Source organism: Boleophthalmus pectinirostris, unplaced genomic scaffold, assembly GCF_026225935.1.
Source record: "Boleophthalmus pectinirostris isolate CB_2022bp ecotype Guang Dong unplaced genomic scaffold, ASM2622593v1 HiC_scaffold_16, whole genome shotgun sequence".
Classification (NCBI taxonomy): domain Eukaryota; kingdom Metazoa; phylum Chordata; class Actinopteri; order Gobiiformes; family Gobiidae; genus Boleophthalmus; species Boleophthalmus pectinirostris.
Window position 1 is genome coordinate 13,448,995 of NW_026571095.1, and position 22,570 is coordinate 13,471,564.

A 22,570-nucleotide genomic window follows, 5' to 3' on the forward strand; every position below is an offset into this window, starting at 1 on the left:
CAGGAATGGTGATGAATGATAGAGGAAAATAATATCCTTGTTTTTATGACCAATCCATACGTCCCGCATTACAATGTAAATTGCGTATTAGTAGCTTCACACACTAAAACAAAAATATAAACTGTGTCTTAACTATGGCCTTTTCCCAATTGTCCATGTAATAATAGGCAGCACTTTTTATTGCACACAAAGGCTAAGTAATGCCACCATCATAAGCTCTATAACAACGCTTTATGATAAAGCTCAAGCTCAACGTGCAGTGGCTCTTGGTTAAAAGCCCCTGTGTGACTGATTCATTGTATTGCTTCAAATATGTTTGCTATTTGGACACCCCTAGTTTAGTCTGTCTACTTTGCTGGTGAACACGTTAGGATATAGGAAAGTGATATCAAAAAAAGTTTGAAGTCACATTTTACTGTTGCCCATTTATATTTTATTTGAGAAATTACAAAGAAAAACAATACACTCAGCAACAACATTTTCTGTTACATTAAATTGTAGATGTTTTGGCAGTCTTTTTGCAGAAATGCACGAGAGTGGGCAGAATCTTTTGGAAAACATTCCCAAATGATTTTATTGACAAGTTTGGAAAGTGCAAGATTTCTCCAGATCTATCAGGAAGGAAAATCAAAAACACATGAAACACAGCAACAAGCTATCATTTTTAGTGAGTGGTTTGATCTTACCTGGGGTATTTGCAGTGCATTGCCTGAGTGAGTCCATGGCAGTCATGTATTCTTCCCCCAAAAAGGTGTCATATGATTTGGCTTGTATCTCCTGGAGACACCTGGTGGAGTCTTTAAAGAGAAGGTTCTTTCCTCCCTCTGACTGAAACATCCTGAATTTATCATCACTGCCATGTACACCAAATCTATCCTGTAAAATAGAATCATAGCCATTCATACACGTTTTACAGGCTCCTTTGTTTGAAGGTGTATCTTCTATTAAATAAACAATACACCTTCTAAAATTACATGCTAATACTAAAAATCAGAACCTGTTGATCCACGAGAGTCTTGACTACTTTAGTTCGCATTTCAGGCCTTGTAACCACAGCATGTGCAGGCACTTTTGCCAAGTGGCATTGTTCATAATCACTAATTGGCATTGGATCCTTCCCAGGACAGATCAGCTGGAAGTCGTCAGATCTCAAATCCTTTGCCCAGTCAGGACCATTTCCTTCAAATATATATATTTAAAAAATGATTTTCATCTTTCAGGGTTGTAAAATAGGTCAGTTTCAAATCGGTTGAAATTTTACCATTTGTGTTTTCCCCAACAATTGTGTGTTTGATGAAAGCCACATCACCGGCATCTTCCACAAGACATCTACAAAACCAGAATAAATGCTTAGTGGTGAGTAATACACCAACTTACAACCCACACCTTCTCTTACCTAAAAGCCCCAGCATAGCCATAATACTGCTCTTCTTGACTGGGGCTGCATTTTGCCTCATCTCCAACAGCCTTTCCACTGCCTTTACACTGCCGGCAAAATACAGAGTCAGAGGGTGCTCCAGGGGCACACCCACTACTAAAGAATGTGCCTAACAAAGAGACAAAAAATACAGTTATTAAATCACTAGCCCGTAGTATTTAAAGTTAGTGTTTCTTGTACTTACTGAAGTCACAGTTATTTGTTTGTTTGTGGACAATGCCCACGGGGATATTCCAACCTGCTGTGCGGCCGATGCCAGTGTGACAAGATCTCTTTCCTTTAAGGTTTGCCCAGGTTACTCCTGAGCCCCTCTTAACCACAGCCACAGAATAATAAGAGGATGCTGACCCTATAACACAAAAAATACAACTAGTACACAAGAAAAGAGATACCTCAGACATGTTAAATGCTAAGAAAATACAGTACCTCCAGAATTGCTACATTTAGCTGTGAAGTTGAAAAATATGTTTTTATTATTATTATTATTCTTTGCCTTAACAGTTTTATTTTGTCCATATATATTGTACAAACCTTCATCGTACTGTTCTACCATGACTGGAACCAAACCACATTTCCCTGCTGTATACACCTGCCCACCATCTACTGCTATTGCATCAGCTTCTTGACGCTACAGACAGAAAAAGACTGTCAGAGCAAAACAAAACATCAGCATAAAGGATTTTGTCATGTGTTATACCATAATTTTCTTGAAACATTCTTCCACTGTTGAAGCAGACTGGCATTCAATAGCATTGGAGTCGGAATCGGGTTTATAACTGTTGCCATTCCACAAGTCACATTTAGCAAGCTCTGGGTGTCCAACAGCGCACCATCTCACAGCAGACTGGAGACTGGGGGTGACGTGAGTCTGAAAAGTCAATCTAGGCATCAAGCAAAGACTAGAAGCTTTTTATCTGACAGTATAGTACAAGGACAATTAAAGTGTACCTTTGATGAGGGAGCTGATCTTACTTATGTATTCAGCACCAAGATACAGGAAGGAGTCTGTATCTGGGGGAACTTGTTGAAGCTTTGTTGCTGTGTCAGTGAACATCAAGTTTTTGCCCCCGTATCTTGCAGATATGAACAAGTTAAAACCCTAAAAGAAAGTCAATTATATTATAGTTTTATTATTATATAGTTGCTATTTGGAAATTATTCTTTTATATCTCTTACGCGAACAGATGTAAGGCTTGTCCAAATCAATTCAGCTAATACTTTATCTTTGCGGGTGACAACGGCACGTGCTGGTTGTCTTCCAAGATTGCATGTTAGGTAGTTGCTGACGGCTTGCCTGGTGTTGTCTTGGCATAGCAGCTCATAGTTGTTTTTCTCAGATGCTTCAAAATGAACATTGTTAAAAGTTAAGCACATTTCATATAATACTTCAGTGACCCATCTCTTTTGTTATTGGTCTTCTTACCTGGAATTTCTGTAGGGTTCATAAAGGCCACCTCTCCTGCACCGTCTGCCAAACATCTGTTGAGTACACCAAGTATTTCTGGTCACATAAATTTCTTAAAATACTAGCGTAATGGCTAAAAGTGATGATTATACTAACTTAAAGGCTCCAGCATCACCAAAGTATTCATTGCCTGTGGACTGTGAGCAGTCCCCTTTGCAAAGCTGGCAGAGATTTTGATATCCTTGAGCACCAGGGACACAGCTGGCACTGAAGAACTCGCTCACACCTGAGAAATAAGAGAATTAAGGATGCCAGGCCCTTCAGTGTTAAGTGCAATATATATAGTTTTCTTCTGTGGTATTACCTTGGAGTAGAGGTCTGTCATCAGTACCTTCCCAAGGGATCACATCATTACTTATCAGAGTACCAATTGGAAGGTTCCAGCCCTCAGAGTCTCCCAGAGCAGAGTGGCACGATTTCCTTCCCCTAAGGTCTCTCAAGCCAAATTGACTTGTACTGTCCTTCTTTACCACAGCTACACTGTAGAAGCATGCATCATGATTGGCTATGGGGTAGATGGAACTGATATTAGAAATTTGGTTTTATTAGTGACAGTGACTGTAACAGTGAACAACAAGTAAAAACTTACCACCCATGTATGCCTCAGCAATGATGGGGACCAAATCATAATTTATCAGTCCAGCTGTGTAAATGTCCTCACCACTCAGAGTAATGGCATCTGCCTCACCAGCCTGTTAGAATTAACACATGATGTTGCCAAAGTTAATTATGGTACCAAAATATAATTATGAGACGTATAGCATTGTATGATTTGACACCAAATCTAATGTAACCATCTTCATCCCTATAAAGCCATATTGCTTACACATAGTTAAACATAGAGTTAAGTGTTTTAAGTCCTCCAAAGTGCTACAGATAATTGCCAAAATGGCTTTTCCATTTTTGTCACATTATTGCACATTGCTGAATTGATTTAATATGGCCCAAGACAAGCTTAACCAAAAACCTATCACAACTACCAGCAGAAATACTTCCAAGCCCACACTACGCTGACCATATCATTACCTTAATAGCCATTATGCATGCAAGGGGGGTATCTCTTCTGACACAGGAGAAAACAGGTGAGCTTTTCTGTAGGTCCTGACATTTCGTTAATTCTAGGTCCGAGATGACACACCACTTGACTGTTGGAGGGGCGTTTGCAAAAACTGTAGCTGTACGTATAAAAATTAAAAAGAGCATTTTAGAACATTTAATATTCTGGAATAATACATCAGTCGATTGGTAAAAAAAATCATATTACCCAGACAGCCTAGAAAGGCTGTAAGTAGGAGAAGCTTCATGTTGGCCGCGGGGTCTCCAGGTCAGCAGAGCAGAGAGGAGACAGTGGGAAAGGCTTTTATAGACAGTCCCTCATTGAACTGAAAAAAAGGGAAAAAGGTCAGCGTTTACTCGAGTTTCCTAATGCTGCTGCACAAGTGCACCTTTGTACCTTAGTGCTTGCACTCGGATAGTTCCAAATTACTCCATCAAGAACATTCAACTACTATCATTTATATTACCACCAGAATGTAATCATGTCATTAATCTTTGAACTAAAATGTGCTGTTAAAACATGATATGATAATTTCCACTTACTAATACTTGGAAAAAATTGTAACAGAAACATATATATTTTTTTTATATGCAGACATAGTTAACACAAACACACTGTGTGATGTTTAAACTGTAAATATTGCCCAATACAAGGGCTTACGTATATCATATTGATTTATAAATCACATAATTAATTGCTGTTAATAATAACACATTTTAGAGTTGCATTGTGTAACTTTTCTGGTGGAGGGTCTGTCAGATGCTTTTCTCCATGCATATGTTATTGCTTTGTCTGGAATGTTTCACAGTAAGGTATTGAACCTTACAGGTCAGATCTGTGGAGAGGCAATACCGCTTACAGTCATTTTTGAGCTATAAAACCACCTGCAATCGAATAAATGTAAAATTGAGCTGTTGAATGTCTCACTGTGGAACATTCCACACAACGCAATGACATATCCATAGAAACAAGCAGGTGACGGACCCTCCACCTAAAAAGTTACACAGCGCAACTTGAAGAGTTCCAAGGGTTCAAGTAGTAATATAGTCACACTTGATGACCTATAGAGTGACCTAAGCCTGACCTTATCTGTCTTCTAGTAACAGGTAAACACCATGCAGACATTATCTTATCACTGACATATTCAAATATTATATTATAGTTCTTTGTCAGGATTCAAACTAGGTTGCATTTCAAAATAACTCCATTGTTGAGTTCATATTGTTGAGTATCAGTCTGTTTTGTCCTTATCATTACCTCAATTTGCTTCCTATATGTGATGTTGGTTTAGCCTGAATGTCTGAGTCTGTATTATTGATTTGAACAGATAAAGTATGTCAATAATGGGTGCTTTTTCCTCACTAGTGTACAGTGTTGATGAGGCAAAAACAGTAAGGACACCATCAGTGTGACAGTTCCTAAATGTCCAACTATTCTGAACTGCAGATTCCTCAATAGCATCTCATACCTAAGTAAAAGATTAACCAAGAAGAAACAACAAGCAACTGAATAAAATAATGACATGCTTTACAACAGAAAAGTATATTTAAATAGTGCAGAAAAAGACTATGGATAGTGAATGAGACCCATCCTAGGTGAAAAAACATGGTGTCTGGTGAAAAGTCCTTTTTATAATGTCAGATGTTCTCCATAAATTTTTGTCAAATTTTCAATTTAATTTGACACTTTATACAGTTGTAATTCAATAAGGTATCTAAAAATTAGCTTCCCCTGAAATGCCCAAAAGATTATTCATTAACTTTCATTGATGTCTTTCTGAGAAGTACAGGGGTCGGTGTCATTATGCAACATTAAAAAAAACTGCCCAAGTCTCTTAGCCTCACTGACACCTTTCTTTACACATCATAAAGCATTACAAGTTACTAGTGTTATTAGAACTGTTTTTGGTTTCTGAATTAATTTTTTTTGTAAAATATTACTAAATGTTTATTTGTATTGCTCCTTGCACAACTATTACAAAACAACACTTCTTTGTGAGCAAATTTGTATATTCAAGTCATCATGTTTGTACAGCTGCAAGAACTTTTCGATCACCTCTGACCATTGCCCTGTAGAGACATTTTTAAATGGACCCTCATTCCAGGTTTAGTGAAGAGCAAAATTTCAATAGAAAATATTTTATGTAAAGAATGGTGAATTTATTTATCAGAATACAAAAATATATATTTTTCTTGTGAAGTATTTCAAATCACATTAAAATAGGGGTGGGCGATATGCCATATTACAATTTATCACAATTTGTGTACTTTATAAACAGAGAAGAACTGAATCACAATTTGACAATATCACAAAAAATTGTCACATGAATCATTTTATCGCCCAACCCTACATTAAAATGTAAAATTTAGAGTAAAACGTAACGTAAAAAACACCTACACTACTATATCTTTCAGTGTGTGCCATTTATGTAACCGAAATTCAATTAACAAATGTTGAAGAATCAATAAGTACCAAAACACCAATGTCCCATATTTTGGTGGGTATATTTTACATCAGCATACTTTCTTGGCAGCATATAAAAAAACACATTTACAACAGCCAATTATCTGTCTCACCAAGCCATCTCAGTGTAGAGTCTAGGTCCGATTTAGGAGATGAACTTCCTACCCTTTCAAAGTCACAACTTGAAGACCATGTCCTAATCCGTCTGATCCAACTTTATAAAAAAAAAGTCCTTAAGTTCTACGTGTGATAACATCCCAAACATGATGTATGGTTGAAATTTGTATTTGAATAAAATCATTTTTTCCAAACTGGTTCAAATTAAGAAAATTCCCTTTGCCTGCCCAAAGAAATGACAGGATAGCAAGAAAATAAAGTCTGTCTTGTAATATCCATTGTTGGAACATACTGTACGTCTTCATTAGTCCGTGGTGTCTCATCCAACGTTACAGAACCACTTCGACTGTACACATGTGCTATACTTTTAGAAACTTATATTCTGTTCTGTCTTTCTTTGAAGAAAATTGTTAAGTGGGTCAGAATATAAAAGTGAATTTCAATAATGCTGTCATCATCATGTAACTGACAAAATTAAGGGCCCTAAAAGGACAGTTGAGATGTCAATATTTGATTGAAGTAGCACATCTTTCATTCATTCCACAAAAATTTTGATCTTGGACAACAGCCAGAATCATTGTCCCAGATCATTGGTGAAACGGTGAGGTCTAGCAGAAAAAAAAACAAGCAGAGGTGAGCCTTTTGAAGGTTAATTCCTCTCCTGGACAAATACAGTCTCCTGTGGACATAGCCCCGCCTCCTGCAGAGTGATGTCATAGTCCAAATGGGCGAGCTTTCTTCTTGGGAAGTTGGTGACAAGTTCAAAGCGTTCATTGGGGTAGCCCTTTGACTGCACATGTTTTACCAATGCCTAGAAAGAGAAAACCTGTTACTAGAATGAAAGGCATTTCATTTCTCAGGTTAAGAATTACAGCAATCTCTCACCAGAAGTTTTGCTTTTGAAGACAATGAAATCTGTTCTTTTTGACCATCTGGGTAACGTAGCATCAATCTGGCTTTAGGACCTAAAAAGATAGCGTAAAAGCTTTAGAAAGTACTTCTGATGTGTAGTCATTGTCCCTGTATTTATAGGTTTCAAGCAAATGATTCCTTCCTGATTTGAAGGATTTGGTGAGAACTTTTTCCCTTTGAATTGTATTATTGCTATAACAACAGAGGACCACTGCCATGGCAAATCCTTCAAATCAGGAAGTAATGATTTGCACAAAATCCATAAATGGATATAAAGGCAGTGCATATTATACACTGTTTCTTACTGAAAACTAACTTTGTCACTGGTAAAGCACATTTAGTTCAGTTATCTTACCATTATCATCAGGGCAGTCAATGTCGCTGGATTTGGAAGTGCTTTTTTTGCAAGGTCCATCACTTTTGGATGCTTTGGTACAGTGGTCACTCTTAGAATCTACCTCAGCCTGAGGATGAAGTCCACTGTTAGTTGGAGTCTCCAGATGATTCTTTTTACTCTCCTCTTTCTTGTGACTCTGGTTGTTCTCTTTGTATGGGGACTTTCTGTGACATGAAGGGGAACTATCACGATGCAATCGCTGTGGGACAGAGGTCGGAGCTGAGGCATGCTTAGTGGAAGGACCTCTCTCTTCTTGGGGCTCAGGCAGTTCACCATCTGAACCGTCCACAGAGATGGGCCCCTCGCTGTCAGAGAAAGGTTCAGCTTCTGAATCTTCATCAGATCTCAGGGAGTCTGATGCGTCTGGGACATTTGAAGACTCATAATGAGTCTCCTGTAACGATGCACGTATTGCTGCCTCCAACTGACTATCCTCACTGGCATCGATCAAGCTCTCCTGCATAAGCAAATGCTACGGTTACTTAATGTGTTTGTTTATATTGTTAGACAGCAAGGGTAGATGTATTATCATATACTAAACACAACAGCAATAATAGTAACTCACTGAGCGTGCTCTTTTTGCAGGAGGGGCAGGGCAGGATGGGCCGTCTAACTGCCCATGTTCAGCAAGAAAGCCTGTCGCCTGCTCCAGAAAAGATGACACATCTAACTGGTTCCATTCCACCATCTTCTGGCCTGAGGAAACACACACCTTGTCAAATAACATCTCACTGTTTTCTTCCTCATAATGATCAGAGATATTGGCACAGTTTTTATACAGGATGGCTTTACTGGTGAAAAACTAATTAGTGCTTTAGATCATCAAGTACAAGGACATTAGCTTGTACTGAATTATTTGATTACAAATCGATTATTGTTTTTTGGTTATTTTAGCAACATATATTAGAACATAAAAATTATAACAAAATCTAACAACTCACCTGTACGTGGATCTAAGATTGAAATATAAGGAAACTTGTTTAGCTTATAAAATTGGATATATCTTTGTCCTTCTTCACTATCATGATAGACCTATAATGGACAAGAGTATTACAAGATGATCATTTTCTTACATGGTTTATTATATAACAATGGAAATGTTCATTCATGGGACTTGCCTGCCAAAATATAAAATGCTCTCTGATGATGGTCTTCACAGCGTCATTGCTCCAAACATCTCTGTTCAAGCACTGGCAAGCAAAGTCTTGAACATTTTGAATGTTTATCATAAGCCACTTATTCTCCAGCTGTCCACAGTCCTTTGCCTGTATGGAAATATATTATTATTTAAAGCCAGTGTATAATCTAACTGTTGCTATCTTAAAGGTGTACTATCTAACATTTTTGTTGGGAGGTGGGGTCTTACACCTGCTTATCTTCATAGACATGTTATAGGCTCTGTTCTTGTTACATCACAAACCAAGAAGACGTTTGGAAAGATGAGATTCCAACTTCCAGTGTAGTTAACGACACTGGGCTCGCCGACTGACTGTGTTCAAACCCACTGAAGTAAATGATCAGCAGTAAAATGAAGACTGCATAGGTATGTGCCGTTTTGGAATAATCTTGAATTTGGTGCCTCATCTCTTCTAATCACATGTACCCAGAGTTGTGTGCCAGTGAGGAAATTATGAAAAATGAGGTATGGTTGTAACTGTTGATTAGCCAAACATAACAGAACACTACAATGACATTTAAATGAAGAAACCTGGGAAGTTGTAATCGCATCTTTCCAAACGTCTTCCTGGTTTGTGACGTAAGCATGAATAGAGCCTATTGCTTTGTCTGGAGTGTTCCACAGTATGGCATTAAGCTTACCTTCTGAACTTGCATTTATTCAACTACAGGCATTATACTGAAAAACATGCATTTTTACAGTGAGCGAGATCACCTCTCCACAGATCTGACCCGTAGCTAGCCATCCTGATGGAGTCATTTGATTCCATGGACATAGAGAACTTAACATTGCAGGCAAAGCAATAACATTTCTTCAAAGAAGTAGAGCCTTCACCAGAAAAGTTACACAATGCACCTTTAAATGTCAATAAAAGTACTAAATCCACCAGATGAACAGAATGGTATAAAATTGTGAGTAAATGGTTCCTTACTGTTTCAAAGCTTCCTTTGTGCATGAGTTCAATGGGCGGACGGAAAAGGTCTGCCAGGGTGCTAAGTTTCTTGTCTACTGCTCCACCATTTCTCAGCTCCTGCTCCTGGCGTACTAATATCGGAAACAGTGTTCTCAGTATAATGCCATTGCTTGCAGCAATTTTACAAAGAAAATAAAATATGTTTACTCACTTGTTTCTGTTTGGAAATCACGAAAGCCATCAAATATTGAACGGGCAGGTCGTCTTCGCTTTGGCACTATAGAAAAACAAACATAATTTTAAAAGATGATTTTTAATTTATTTAACAGAAATTTATATAAAAAAAAAAAAATACAGTGCCAAAATACCTCCAAATAATGGCTCTGGTTCAACCAAGATTTCCTGCTTTTGGGGTATTGGAGCTCTTACTTCACTATTAACAAAAACAAAATTAACAATAACAATGATCAATGACTGACATTTTGGTACAATGCAAGTGCAACAGACCTAAGTCAGCGTGTAGTAGCTATGCCTCCTTTTATAAGATCAAAAACACATCTTACTCAGTTGGAGGAGCTCTACTGCTCGAGGCTGTAGCGCTGGAACTAGTGCTGGGCTCCTCTGCTATTCCCCCTCCATCCAGAAACATAGTCACTGCCATCTCCAGGTTGTTGTTGCATGCTTCCAGCATATGTTTTCCCACACTCTCTGTGGCCCCTGTAATAGTTTGAAGGGTTGTCTTTCAAGCAATAACTCTGTATATATTATATATTAAAAAAAAAATAAAAAAAAACTTAGAATGCATTTCAGTCTTTATTATTGCATGATAAAACAAAAAGGCCTTCTGAAATTGCTGAACTCAAGTTGTCTGTTAGTTACATTTCGACCTTAAAATAAATAAGACATATTTTTGTATTTGACAAATATATAAAAAAAAAAAACATAACGCATTGCCCTTTCTACGCACAGTGCTAAAATGTAGAGTTGCTCAGCCTCGGCGAATGGCATCTCTTTACACGTACTGCGCATGTCCGTTTCACTTTCTAAGTCCAGCAGCAGATCCAACTAATTCTGCCTTTCTTCTGTTTTCCCATTAGAAAAATGCCACCGAAACACATACTACAAACATCCAAAGTGCCCAGGGTTGGATAAAGTGTTAACTGAACGAAAAGTGCATGCCCCAACACTCTGCTCCACCACAACTCTGCCAGAGTGAGGCTGACAGGAGCCCCGCTGAAGAGGCGAAAGCTCCACTACCGACGTCCATTCCAGTGAATCAAACAACATGCAGCCAGAATGAGCAAAGAGACATGTCCACCGAGAGACCACATCTAACCAGAGTATGCAAACTATAGAACCCCCTTATATATGCAGTTTGGGAGAACTGTTAACAAATAGGACTTTAGAGGCGCATTACTGACTTTTAAATACGACTTTAGCAGATAAGTGGTACTGCTTTTTCCTTGTGCAAGCACTGACAGCGCAGGGGCTGGAGCAATTCTTGACGGTCGTTTTCTTCCTTCTACGCTACAATATTATGGCCGTTTCTCAAAAGGGACTGCTGCTATAACATATCCCAAACATACCTAATAACTCAAACGCTTAAATATAATTTCTTTATACCTGTTATTGCTGTGAATTGTTGTATTAACCCGTTCATCCCCGGAGCTGAGTTGTCTCCGAGCGCCGCCATCTTACCGCCACAAACAACAACATAAATGTGGCGCATGCGTTTTGCAGACCTGTTCCTGCCTGGCGCGCAAGCCTGGCGAGCCCCCGTGCGTCACCAAACTTGACATTGCACTGTGGGTAATGCAGTTCTCTGCCAATCTCATGCAGCCTGCATTCATATCTAGATTGAACTGGACCAAAAGAAAAAAAATAAAAAATACATAGGCGATACACTAAGCGATATTTGTCTTGAAAACCTGAAATTGAGAAATCACGTGTGCCAGAATTTGTTGCTGTTGGTTAGTAAATGTCTAAAATAAAAACTCTTGTGGTAAGTGATGTGATTTTATTTGCATAATACATTCATTTCCAAAATAATTTCAACCCTGTTAAAACCAGTGGGCTTGGCTTGATAACTAGGTATTAAAGGCTATTTTGAATTTTTATTTTAATTTGGACAACATTATGTACAATGTAACCTTTCTGGCGTATGCTGCCTGCTTGTTTCCTTGGATATGTTATTGCTTTGCCTGGAATGTTCCAAAGCATAGCATTGAACTTATGTATCTTCATGAACGCTACCAAACCAAGTGACAACAACATAGCCATGGAGACAAGCAGATGGCGGGCTCCACACAAGTTACATAGTGCACCTTTAACTTAACGCAGTTCTAATTTTACAGAGTGGTGATGAAAGCACTGACAGAAGTGATCAAGAGTTCCATTTACATAATAAACATTATATATATACATACACACACATATATATATACATATATATGTATGTATGTATGTATGTATAGATAGATAGATAGATATAGATAGATATATAAAACAATACTTTATAAACATAAACAAAATTCAAACAAATTCAACTTGATAATTAATTAGGGAGCAAAAATGGTAAGAAATATTTTTACCTTAAATAAAATATGACAATCAAGATGAATAATTTGATCCTCAACAAATGGTTACTAAACCCTGAGGTGAAACATTTCATGAAAAGCTGTTAAATTGTTTTAACTATAAATGCATTGATGCAAAAAACATAAATTTAAACATAAATATTACATTTATCATGATTAAGTTGATAATTCAGGTGTGTCCAAACTTTTTTAAAATGTAGGACATACTTAAACATATACAGGGAGAGGGCCATAGACTGGTGGTCAATATGGTCAATTTGGCCCCTGCCGTAGTTTGGACACCCCTGTTCTAAATTATATTACTAGTGATAATTATGAATGTGTTGTGTTAAGTAATAGGTAATGTAAGAACAATTGTACACTAACTATTTACAATAATGCTGTACCAGTAACCTGGTTTATAAACATCCTGCTGATAAGCTTTGATTTCAAAATTAAGACTGTAAATTATGACAGAAATTTAAGTTGTTTTAATTACAGTTAAATGACATGCATTGGATTAAAATGTTAAGAATGTTTTATTAATGATTCAGACTGTTTAATATCAAGGGTTCTTATCCATATTAGTATCAATCCAAACCAAGTCACTCAAAGCACTGAAAAAATATAAATTGGCACCTATTGTATACATTTTATATTGGGACTATTGTGCTGATTTATCTTTTTACTTAGTGGCCAGTATATAATTGCTCATACAGATTGGGTATTGTTTTTTATCAACATGCAAAACAAAAATTCAAATGTGTATTGTAGGGAAATGAAAATAGGTGATTTGATATGCCACTTTGAACATCCATTTTAAATACACTTCCACACAATAGTACAGGTGACAGCATGAGTGGGAACATACATACATGCAAAGATGTATGCTTAGTACACCGTGGGAGAAAGCAAGGAATGAATTGTACATCTGTAGGAAGTGCTGAAGATATGATTCGTGATTTTAAAAAAAAGTGTGTGTTTTGTAGTTCGGGCAGGCGTTACATTGGAGGGTGAATTCATGTTGGAGTTTAGAAGCGGATAAATGTTGCATCAATCTGGCGAACGCTGGGAAGTGCCAACATAATCTTTCTCCTGTACTGTGGATCCTTCTGTAATGGGTTTCTTTCCAGATAAACTGTCTCCAGAGCCTTGGCATTTTTTAGCTCATCAAGATCAGACCAGTTTTCTATCTGATTATCATTCATCTGGAAAAAGAATGTACACGCTCAGATACATAATTTATTTTAATTACAGGTATTGTGTCTTTATTACATACCCAAAACTCTTGCAGTTCTGTCAAATGGCTGATGTTTTCAATCCTTTTCACTCGATTGGCAGCTATATCCAGTGTTGTAAGTTTTTTCTGTAAAGATAAGTAACCATGCATTTTTAGGTACAAATATTGTACTATTAGTTTACTGGGGAAGCATTTATTATAAATAGCTTACATTATTTTCTAATCCCTCAATGACTTCAATGCCATTGTGGCTCAGATATAGCTCTTTCAGGCTAACAAGGTTCTGGAGCCCTTCAATTTTAGTAATCCTGTTACTCTGGGAATACATTTAAATTAGTATGGCAACACACAGCACCACAAAAATCTGAGAATGTTATTTAAAAAAGATGTGTACCTGAATACTTAAAACTGTCAGGTTATGTAAGCCCTCAAGGTTCTGAAGTTTCGTAATTTTATTAGTTCCAAGAAATAAACTTTGCAAGGATGAAAGTGAATCAAGGTTCTCTATGACCTGAAAACAACAAAGTTATACATACTGTATAATATGAATGCTCAGTGAGAATAACAGACAGAGCCACAGATTGATTACTAGAAAGTTATTACCCGTATGCGATTAGATCCCAGCTCTAACATTTCAAGGCATGCAAAGTGATCCAAGTTTGCAATACTGCCAATTTTGTTGTGAAGCAAAAAAAGTTTCTTCAGCCGAGTTAACTGCTCCAAACCTTCTATTTTTCTTAAAACATTGAAAGACACATCAAGTTGTCTGTGGATGAGACAGTAGGAATGTTATAATAGTAAAGAGTAAAATGAGTATTCTGGATGGCTCATGTCCAAACTTACTCCAACTCTATGAGGCTGTTCAGGTTTTCCAGTTTGCGGATTTGATTGTCATAAAGATCTAACTCTCGCAGTGACTTTAAGCTGTCAAGATTTTCAATCTTTTTAATGAGATTCTGTCGCAAGGAAAGGGTCTGTAATTGAAAAAAAAAGTATTACATGAATTTGTGTTCATGTTATTGTTGCCATTATTTCTTTGTACTTTAGCTTTCTGTAGAACTTCCAATCCTTCAATTTTTCCAATTCGACAGTGCACAAGATCAACATCCTAGAAAGAAATATAATAAGTTAGCCCAGCTTATGAAAATCATGTTTGTCACAGTTCAAATATAAGCACCTCCTCCTCAGGGTCCAAAGTGATAGTGTCCATGTCAACGGGAGACTCCTCTTTACCTAGAATAAAAGAAAATGCATATTACAATGTGCTCATGTCTATTACCCGGTGCATAAATGCAGGTCTAAATGCAGCATGGCATTACTTGTGGAAGAGGGCTGATTGGGGTCCACATCACCATTGATGCTCTTCCGCCTGGTTTCGTCATCTCCAGATTCTTCAGACTCCCCTCTCCGGTCCACTAAATTTAGCAGAAAATATATTATTTTAGCTTCGCCTCGTCTTGATTGCATTTGATTACAGGTAAGACCAGTGACAGCAGCTACTGCTTGTGTAGTACGATGCCTATCGCACGTGCACCCCGCCCTCTTCTTGCATGAAGGCGAGGATATCATATATGGGGCATTGGTTGTGCTTGCCTGTCAGCAGGAAGACAGTAACAGCTACATGTTTTCCTTTTGCACACAAATGTAACGCTTTTGCTGATGAAGAGCAATAACATAAAAAATATATACCATTAAAGCTGCTAGCTATTTCTTAGCGTTGATAGCTAAACTTCCTCCTTCACGAGTCAAATATTCACCACTAACGGGGCGATTTCATGTTTTATGTTAATCCTTCTTGTAACATTGAAGCACATGTGGCTGTAGAGTGTAATTTTGACTAAACAAATACACTGAATAAGGCTGCCTGGATGCGTTAGCGTTATGATTGTTGTTAGCCTGCAATAGCTTTCATCTATGGAAAGCGGGTTACAGAAGCTTGAACCAAAGTCGAAAACGCATCGACTAAAGATCCCAGATTAAACAAGACAGATTTTATGATACATGCCCTTCAAACATGTCCGCTACTAGTCTACACCACGAACCACCCAAGATGCACTTACCTTCCATTTCTTGCTCACCAACAGACAAGGAGGCCATGTTTCCTGTAAACACCGACGACGACCGCTCAGCCAATCCGCTGCGAGCACTCCGCCTTTGGCACGCTAGGGGGCGCTGCACGCAGGTGTCATGGGAGCTGTCCATGAAGGGGATCTATGCACAATTATGAGGATTTTTATTTTTAAATCTAATGACAATCGAATGACTGACCCTAACTTCCAAGGGCATCTTTTTACGATAAAGGCAACAGACCCCTTACTTCCCAAAGTTTAAATAGGCTTTCACAGACCCATAAATTGATATATTTATTCGTCCATTAATTAGTTTCCTTTATGAAAATTATCTAAATTACATACTTCACACAATCAATAAACATCTGTAAGCACGTCCATGATTGGAATAGATAAGAATTGTCCAGCCTAGAACATTTTAAACAGCAGGCACGCCTACCCCACCCATCCATTCCTGCAGGAATCTAGTTTACATGATTACTTGATGAAACGCACTTGCACAGACACACTAAAGTTTTTTTGTTTTGTTTTGTTTTGTTTTTGATTTTTTGTTTTTTGCACTGTCTACATGCTATCTATCATTATTTTAGTTAGACAGCATGCAGGCCTATGTGATACGTCATAATGTTTCTTACACATGCTTCTATCCTACCACATATAAATGCTAAGATGAAAGATAACAAAAGTCATAATCTTAAACAGAACAAAACAGTTCAAGACAATATCAGCTACAAGAAAAACGGACTTATTTAATTTCTGCGCACATCCTTTTCAATGGATATTATCCATGAATGTATAGATCCATCCTTTCATCTTCGCCACATAATAATAAAGTCAACCTCAACCCCACATCATGGTTAATACTATGGCCTTAACCTAAGTCAGGCCATTTATGTGTATAGTCTATGGTCAGGCTTATGGTTAAGCTCAAATCGTCTGCCAAGGACCTCCCAATCCACGTGCCGTCTACAGTAGCCAATCAGGTGAGAGCTGTGTGTACATTTTAACTTTCGTCCAAGCGAACGTTTAGCATCACAGTTTCTTTGGAGAAAGTGTTGTGTAACTGACTTTGAGATGCAGTCGCTGCTCCGTTTTGCTAAAATGGCATAAGATTTTGTCTAAAATAGGCAACGTCGAGTGAAGCGCTTCGACTGTGGGAGGGTCCCTGCTCTCGTCGCGGATGTAAACATGACATTTCTTTGCTGCGTGTTTGTGTTGTCATTATGCCGTTTAACACTTTGCTTTACTACTCCAATAGGTAATGTATTGTGTATTACTTGCCGCCACTTTATGTAGTTTTCGAAAAAAAAAAAGGCAGCGTGCGTGTGATTTAATTGTATTACCAATAGACATATATTGGCGATGGGTATGTGTTTTCGTTTCTGTTTGCTGTATCAACACAGCAGGTTATAAATATGGTTCATTCTTATAGCTATGGTTATGCAAATATGCGTTATTTTTGTTAACCTGCTCGTAACCTGCATTCTTTTACTATGTTGATGGTGTTTTCTTTATTTAGATACTGTCATAGTTCAGGTCCAGGTGGGCGCTCATCCATACATACAACAGGTTTTGCTCAACGGAGTTGCATTCACGGGACTAAGCCAGGAAATCAACAACATTATCCAGAGTATGGCTGATGCAGCTCTTCCATTTAGTGGTGTCAATCAGACAGCAGAACTAAGTAAGTATGCTATGAGACGGCTGTATTGCATTATCATGAAGAGCACTGAACTAAAGATTAGCGTACCTTGCTCCCAAGGAAACCATACTGTGCTTCGATCCCGTGACTGCATTCTGGAGGGGTCTGAGCTGCATTGGACGGACAGAGTGTTTTTAGATGGGAAGGTTCATCTTAGCCTGGAGTCTTCTGATACTTGGACAGCCCAGGGGCCACAAGCACAGGTCTTGAAGGCAAAGTGGGATCAAGAAGCTGAGAGAACAAAAATCGAGAGTGAACGTCTTCAAGAGGGATGCATCCAGCTAATGAAAGAATTAAAGTTTACTCAGGAGCCACAAGGTACATACACAACAATATGTCATAACTTGGTGTAGGCTATAATTTGTGAAAGAAAGATCCCCACTAATAGAGAAGACTATGATGAAATTGTATCATAAATTCTACTTTTCTGAAATTGTATCATAAATTCTAAACATAAATGTGCTGTTCAAAAAACAAACTGTTTACAGATTGAATAAAAGCAAGGAGCATTTATACTAAGACTGGATCACCTTTTCCACCATGTCTCAGCAAACTCTAATGAGAAACACTGAATAAGACCACCCCTATTATTTGCTGTTAAAATTGTTTAGTGTCATTCTCTAGTGTGTTTATTTTATTAATTTTCTTTTCTTTTTTTAAAATTTCTTAGTTCCACACATTCCATTACACCAGTTACTGATCCTCATTTTGGCAATTCTGGCTTTTACTGTTCTATTTGTAATCAGCCTTTGTCTCTCCAAAACAATGGGTGAGTAAATGCACTTTAATTAAGTTCAACCCTACTACAACATGCCACATGATTATGCTATAGGGTTCTCATGGTCATGTGTTTTCCCTCCCTGTCTAGGTCTGAGGCACCCTGGAGGTAATACATTTACTGTGTTTTAGTCTTCTTTCTAATATAATACTTAAATTATTCTTCCCAAAATTATAACCGAGCCGTAAGATTATGCTTTCCAGATAGACTCTGTGGATGTTAACATGAAACATTTCTTTTATTCTGCAGGTGTTATTGGATCAGTTATACATTATCCAAAAGACATGCCAAAAGAAACGCCTGAGACAAAAGGATTTGACTACCACACTATCTAATGTACTATAATATTTTGATTTAGGCAACAGATCCCTTTATGTCATGAGATTGGTTTTTATTTCATATTTTGTCAATGCACATTGTTTTAACTGTACTACTGGATTATTGCAGGGATGTTTGTTAATCCTTTTATGCTCTTGGGTGAAAAATAAACCAATTTTGTACAATAGTATTTTATTGTGTGTTGAACTTTTATTCTGTATTCTTATTGAATTTGTCAAAAACTTTTATGGAGACATGAAATAAATCTTTTTAATGTAATCTACACTGGTGAAGCTAGCATGAATAACTTTCTTTTAAAATACGTACGATGGCCATAACTTTGATTTTAAATGAATTACGTAGATTAGTTTATGTAGTTTTAGCTACTTACAGATTTAGTTTAAAAGCGTGTATGCTCATAATTTGTCCAGCAGATGGCGGTAGTCCTTTTGACTAGCAAAGTGTTCTGCTCATGCGCCGCTATCCACCAATCACAGCACCGCATTTGGAACTGTTGCTATAGTATCGACAACGGCCACAGTGGAACTAGCCAATCACCATCCAGCATTCAGACATTTAAACCGTGTGAATAGTCTGAGACAAGATTCAAAATCCACGAGAAGGGAAGTGAATGCAGCCTGCGTCTTTGCGAGTGAACAAGCGTTGTCTCAGAGGTAGGTTAAAAATACAATACAGTGCATATAAATACGGATAAATGCCAGTTACAAGCAACGTGATAAGAATCGTTTATGTAATAACTTTACGAGTTGTTTATTGTTCAGTAGTTATTGTTTAGCGTTAACGTTATATCAGTCTTATTAATCCGACGCCAATTTCTGGATAAGGTTATTATGAATATTTTTTAAATTAACTTGGTGCAACTTTCTTTAGTATTTCCTGCCCGCAGAAGATGGCACAGTTCGGCTTTGAGAACGACATTCACAGCATTTTGAAGCTGGATATGCCTATCACAAATGCCCCAATGGCAAGATGGCAGCGGAAGGCCAGTTCTTCCAACGCTTCAGCAGTAAATGGCCTGTCGCCTGGGAAGTCAGTTAATGTGTCTTTGAGCACGTCAAAAACGCCCAGCAAGACCCCAGGTTAGTTTTGTTTGTGATCTATCTCGGAGTCGCTGAAACCGCTACATGTTAATCCAAATACTGTTTTAGGGAAGGGTAAAAAACAAACGCCCTCCAAAATGGGTGGCGACCGTTTTATTCCTATTAGAAACAGTAAACAGATGGACGTGGCCAGCTTTTTGCTCACAAAAGAAAATGAACCTGACAACCCTACTACTACTTCAGCAGTAAGTAAATAAAATGGTTAAACTGCTATTAAATTTGTACACTCACCTTTTTTTTAACTTATGATTAGAAAGCCATGTCAGTGACCCTAAATGGATATGATCTTGAAGATGCAAAGATCCTACACCTTGGAGGAAAGCCTCTAAATGCACCAGAAGGTATTTCACTGAAATTACTCAATGAAATGTGTTTTAATATATATATAATATAAAAGTTTGACAGCCAGGTTGAATGTGTGACACTTCATTACAGGCTACCAAAACAATTTGAAGGTTCTCTACAGTCAAGGTACAACTCCTGCCTCAACCAAAAAGACTAGATACATCTCTTCAACACCAGACAAAATTTTGGATGCTCCTCAGCTTCGTAATGATTTCTGTAAGTGAAGTCCAAATGTGTGTTATATTTGTGGAGATACTTTGTTAACTTTTTCATTAATGCTAAATTTCAGATCTAAATCTACTTGACTGGAGCAGTCGAAACATGCTTGCTGTGGCACTTCACAACAATGTTTATCTGTGGGACGCAACTCAAGGAGATGTAATTCTTCTGATGAAGCTGGAGCGTGAGGAGGATTATATTTGTTCTGTGTCCTGGACCAAAGAGGGAAGCTATCTTGCAATTGGCACCAGTGATTGCAAGGTTCAGCTGTGGGATGTAGAGAACCAGAAAAGGCTTCGCAGCATGGCAAGCCACACGGCCAGAGTTGCTAGCCTCAGTTGGAATGACCATATTCTTTCAAGGTAGTGTAAATGTACAAATGTGTTTTCATTCCCTCCTTTATCGAAAACTGAATTTAAGCCCTGTACTTCTTAATTAACAGTGGCTCTAGATCTGGACACATCCATCATCATGATGTGAGAATGGCGCAACATCACAGATTCACGCTGACTGCTCACTCACAAGAAGTATGTGGGCTCAAGTGGTCACCTGACGGGAGATACCTGGCCAGTGGAGGCAATGACAATCTGGTGTGTGTATGGCCCCGTGTGTCAGATGGTAGTGTCGGCAATGAGAGCCAGGCTGTTCGCTGTTGGAGTGAACACCAAGGAGCTGTTAAGGTCTGCTGTGCTTTATTTTTTTGTAAGTACTACAGATTTTTTGTTGGATATCTGTATTATATGCAGTTTCCTTTTGTAGGCCTTGGCTTGGTGTCCGTGGCAACCAAATATCCTTGCATCTGGAGGTGGCACGAGTGACCGTCACATACGCATCTGGAACGTTAACAGTGGCTCTTGCATCAGTTCAATAGACTCACAGTCACAAGTAAGGCTAACTTTGGGGCTTGAAAGCTAATTGATATTAAACTTTTTAAATATAGATTCATGAAGCGCTAAAATAAACCTTTTCTTTTCAGGTATCTTCTCTTGTCTTTGCACCAAATTACAAAGAACTGGTTTCTGCACATGGATATGCCCACAACAACGTTGTTGTGTGGAAGTACCCTTCACTTACAAAGGTGGCAGAGCTCAATGGTGAGTGATTATTCGAGTAAAACGAAGATATTGTTACTGTTAAATATTGCGTTGTGTTAAAATGTTTGTATTTTTGACTTAAGGACACGCGGACCGAGTGCTCAGTGTAATTCTAAGTCCAGACAACTCAACAATGGCGACTGTTGCTGGTGATGAGACAATTCAAATATGGAAGAGCTTCGAAATGGATCCTGTTAAAAAGAAGGCCATGGATCGGATGGTCAAACCAACAACTACTGGCTTGCACCACTCTATCAGATAATGAGCCTTGGATTTTTTTTTCCACAATACTAAATGAACTATTTTTATTTAACCTATAATAAAGATGTTGCCCAGTATTTTAGCCATAACTGTCTGGCCCAACTCCTCCTGTTGATGGTGTAAAGGTTTTGTTTTGGCAAGTACACATTTAGAGGTTTCTTTCACTGTTCAGTTTTAAATCTTAACTTTTTATTGAATAATTATGAGATGGTTTACTGGGTAATAAATGTTTCTCACCATCTGACTTGTTCTTTTTATTTAACAAGGTTCAAAGGAGGCAGAGAAGAGCAGATTTCAATGTGTAATGTTGCAAAAAGTGCAAAAGCATTGTCTACTCTTCTAGTCACTTTTTTTTTTGGCAACTTAAGTGCAAACTAGGTAAATTGGCAGCTTTCTGAACAAAAACTCTTGAATCTAAATGTGTGTGTGCTGCCTTCAGTGGTCTCTACAATTTCTAATTTAATCTTTCAAGGTGAATAAATCAACTCTTCTGGAAGGTTGGTCACCTACTTGTCTCCATGCTGGATAATCACCCACATCCAAGGTTGGGTCAGTTTTGTGGCGATCCTACTCACAGTAAATGAATTGCAGGTGTTTTTTTGGTTTTTTTTACTAAAAATATGCAAGAAAAGTTTAAGGCAATAGTTTGTGTGACATTATGCAAATATCATCTCCATGGGGACAAGTAGGAGGCCAACCCCACTGCTGGAGAAATTCCATTGTTGGAGAAATTCCATTTCTGTGCTGTACTGCAGGAACTCACTTTCAGCTCAGTACAGCACACACCCACCACCATCCATCCTGTGAGTTTTATAGTGCTCCTAAGAAATGTAAAACACAAATTTTATGAAAATAGAAAGTTAACAACCATACTTTGGAACATTCTCCATGGAGATGGATAGGCTATT

General features: G+C 37.9%; 5 protein-coding genes across 7 annotated transcripts; 2 read left to right on the forward strand and 3 right to left on the reverse strand.

Moving 5' to 3' along the window:
• Window positions 1-410: 410 nt before the first annotated feature.
• tfa (transferrin-a) lies at window positions 411-4,301 on the reverse strand. The gene is made up of 17 exons (XM_055151638.1): window positions 4,168-4,301; window positions 3,930-4,078; window positions 3,493-3,595; window positions 3,208-3,408; window positions 3,000-3,129; window positions 2,862-2,917; window positions 2,615-2,778; window positions 2,393-2,537; window positions 2,136-2,308; window positions 1,970-2,066; window positions 1,865-1,885; window positions 1,623-1,787; window positions 1,397-1,547; window positions 1,262-1,329; window positions 998-1,179; window positions 687-876; window positions 411-611 (listed from the first exon to the last, which is right to left on the reverse strand). The coding sequence occupies exons 1-17, from the start codon at window positions 4,205-4,207 to the stop codon at window positions 574-576; spliced, it is 2,073 nt and encodes a 690-aa protein (XP_055007613.1). The 5' UTR covers window positions 4,208-4,301; the 3' UTR covers window positions 411-573.
• Window positions 4,302-6,097: 1,796 nt separating this feature from the next.
• ubxn7 (UBX domain protein 7) lies at window positions 6,098-11,673 on the reverse strand. Of its 2 annotated transcripts, none has more exons than XM_020922091.2 (11): window positions 11,563-11,673; window positions 10,503-10,656; window positions 10,308-10,372; window positions 10,151-10,216; window positions 9,958-10,070; window positions 8,968-9,114; window positions 8,791-8,881; window positions 8,415-8,545; window positions 7,808-8,306; window positions 7,426-7,505; window positions 6,098-7,351 (listed from the first exon to the last, which is right to left on the reverse strand). In XM_020922091.2, exons 1-11 carry the CDS (start codon window positions 11,666-11,668, stop codon window positions 7,190-7,192), a joined length of 1,614 nt encoding a protein of 537 aa, XP_020777750.1. In that variant the 5' UTR covers window positions 11,669-11,673; the 3' UTR covers window positions 6,098-7,189. The 2 variants fall into 2 exon arrangements, with proteins under 2 accessions (XP_020777750.1, XP_055007612.1); XM_055151637.1 differs by having other exon boundaries at window positions 10,503-10,694; window positions 11,563-11,641.
• Window positions 11,674-13,035: 1,362 nt separating this feature from the next.
• ppp1r7 (protein phosphatase 1, regulatory (inhibitor) subunit 7) lies at window positions 13,036-15,932 on the reverse strand. Its single transcript, XM_020922972.2, has 10 exons — window positions 15,816-15,932; window positions 15,075-15,170; window positions 14,933-14,988; window positions 14,798-14,863; window positions 14,599-14,729; window positions 14,359-14,521; window positions 14,150-14,266; window positions 13,967-14,071; window positions 13,795-13,881; window positions 13,036-13,723 (listed from the first exon to the last, which is right to left on the reverse strand). Exons 1-10 carry the CDS (start codon window positions 15,850-15,852, stop codon window positions 13,547-13,549), a joined length of 1,035 nt encoding a protein of 344 aa, XP_020778631.1. The 5' UTR covers window positions 15,853-15,932; the 3' UTR covers window positions 13,036-13,546.
• An 880-nt stretch (window positions 15,933-16,812) lies between these two features.
• LOC110158895 (uncharacterized) lies at window positions 16,813-18,812 on the forward strand. Of its 2 annotated transcripts, none has more exons than XM_055151847.1 (6): window positions 16,813-17,006; window positions 17,344-17,508; window positions 17,587-17,844; window positions 18,197-18,295; window positions 18,395-18,412; window positions 18,554-18,812. In XM_055151847.1, the coding sequence occupies exons 2-6, from the start codon at window positions 17,457-17,459 to the stop codon at window positions 18,637-18,639; spliced, it is 513 nt and encodes a 170-aa protein (XP_055007822.1). In that variant the 5' UTR covers window positions 16,813-17,006; window positions 17,344-17,456; the 3' UTR covers window positions 18,640-18,812. The 2 variants fall into 2 exon arrangements, with proteins under 2 accessions (XP_055007822.1, XP_020779105.1); XM_020923446.2 differs by having other exon boundaries at window positions 16,814-17,082.
• Window positions 18,813-19,197: 385 nt separating this feature from the next.
• Window positions 19,198-21,906, forward strand: cdc20 (cell division cycle 20 homolog). Its single transcript, XM_020923177.2, has 10 exons — window positions 19,198-19,296; window positions 19,514-19,722; window positions 19,792-19,928; window positions 19,997-20,084; window positions 20,179-20,304; window positions 20,378-20,669; window positions 20,750-20,987; window positions 21,067-21,192; window positions 21,284-21,401; window positions 21,485-21,906. The coding sequence occupies exons 2-10, from the start codon at window positions 19,533-19,535 to the stop codon at window positions 21,661-21,663; spliced, it is 1,494 nt and encodes a 497-aa protein (XP_020778836.2). The 5' UTR covers window positions 19,198-19,296; window positions 19,514-19,532; the 3' UTR covers window positions 21,664-21,906.
• The last annotated feature ends 664 nt before the right edge of the window (window positions 21,907-22,570 follow it).

Coding starts and splice junctions, on each gene's coding strand:
- tfa (XM_055151638.1), bottom strand. CDS start 4,207: ATGAAGCTTCTCCTACTTACAGCCTTTCTAGGCTGTCTGG. Junction 3,596..3,929: donor CATGCATAATGGCTATTAAG/GTAATGATATGG, acceptor TAATTCTAACAG/GCTGGTGAGGCAGATGCCAT. Junction 2,309..2,392: donor AAGTAAGATCAGCTCCCTCA/TCAAAGGTACAC, acceptor GATTGACTTTTC/AGACTCACGTCACCCCCAGT.
- ubxn7 (XM_020922091.2), bottom strand. CDS start 11,668: ATGCGCCACATTTATGTTGTTGTTTGTGGCGGTAAGATGGCGGCGCTC. Junction 7,506..7,807: donor TGACTGCCCTGATGATAATG/GTAAGATAACTG, acceptor CTATCTTTTTAG/GTCCTAAAGCCAGATTGATG. Junction 7,352..7,425: donor CTTCAAAAGCAAAACTTCTG/GTGAGAGATTGC, acceptor TTCTCTTTCTAG/GCATTGGTAAAACATGTGCA.
- ppp1r7 (XM_020922972.2), bottom strand. CDS start 15,852: ATGGCCTCCTTGTCTGTTGGTGAGCAAGAAATGGAAG. Junction 14,864..14,932: donor CTTTGGACCCTGAGGAGGAG/GTGCTTATATTT, acceptor ATTTCTTTCTAG/GATGTTGATCTTGTGCACTG. Junction 14,522..14,598: donor AACAGCCTCATAGAGTTGGA/GTAAGTTTGGAC, acceptor TCTCATCCACAG/ACAACTTGATGTGTCTTTCA.
- LOC110158895 (XM_020923446.2), top strand. CDS start 17,013: ATGACATTTCTTTGCTGCGTGTTTGTGTTGTCATTATGCCGTTTAACA. Junction 17,083..17,343: donor TTGCTTTACTACTCCAATAG/GTAATGTATTGT, acceptor TTCTTTATTTAG/ATACTGTCATAGTTCAGGTC. Junction 17,509..17,586: donor CAATCAGACAGCAGAACTAA/GTAAGTATGCTA, acceptor CTTGCTCCCAAG/GAAACCATACTGTGCTTCGA.
- cdc20 (XM_020923177.2), top strand. CDS start 19,533: ATGGCACAGTTCGGCTTTGAGAACGACATTCACAGCATTTTGAAGCTG. Junction 19,929..19,996: donor ACCCTACTACTACTTCAGCA/GTAAGTAAATAA, acceptor ACTTATGATTAG/AAAGCCATGTCAGTGACCCT. Junction 20,085..20,178: donor GCCTCTAAATGCACCAGAAG/GTATTTCACTGA, acceptor ACTTCATTACAG/GCTACCAAAACAATTTGAAG.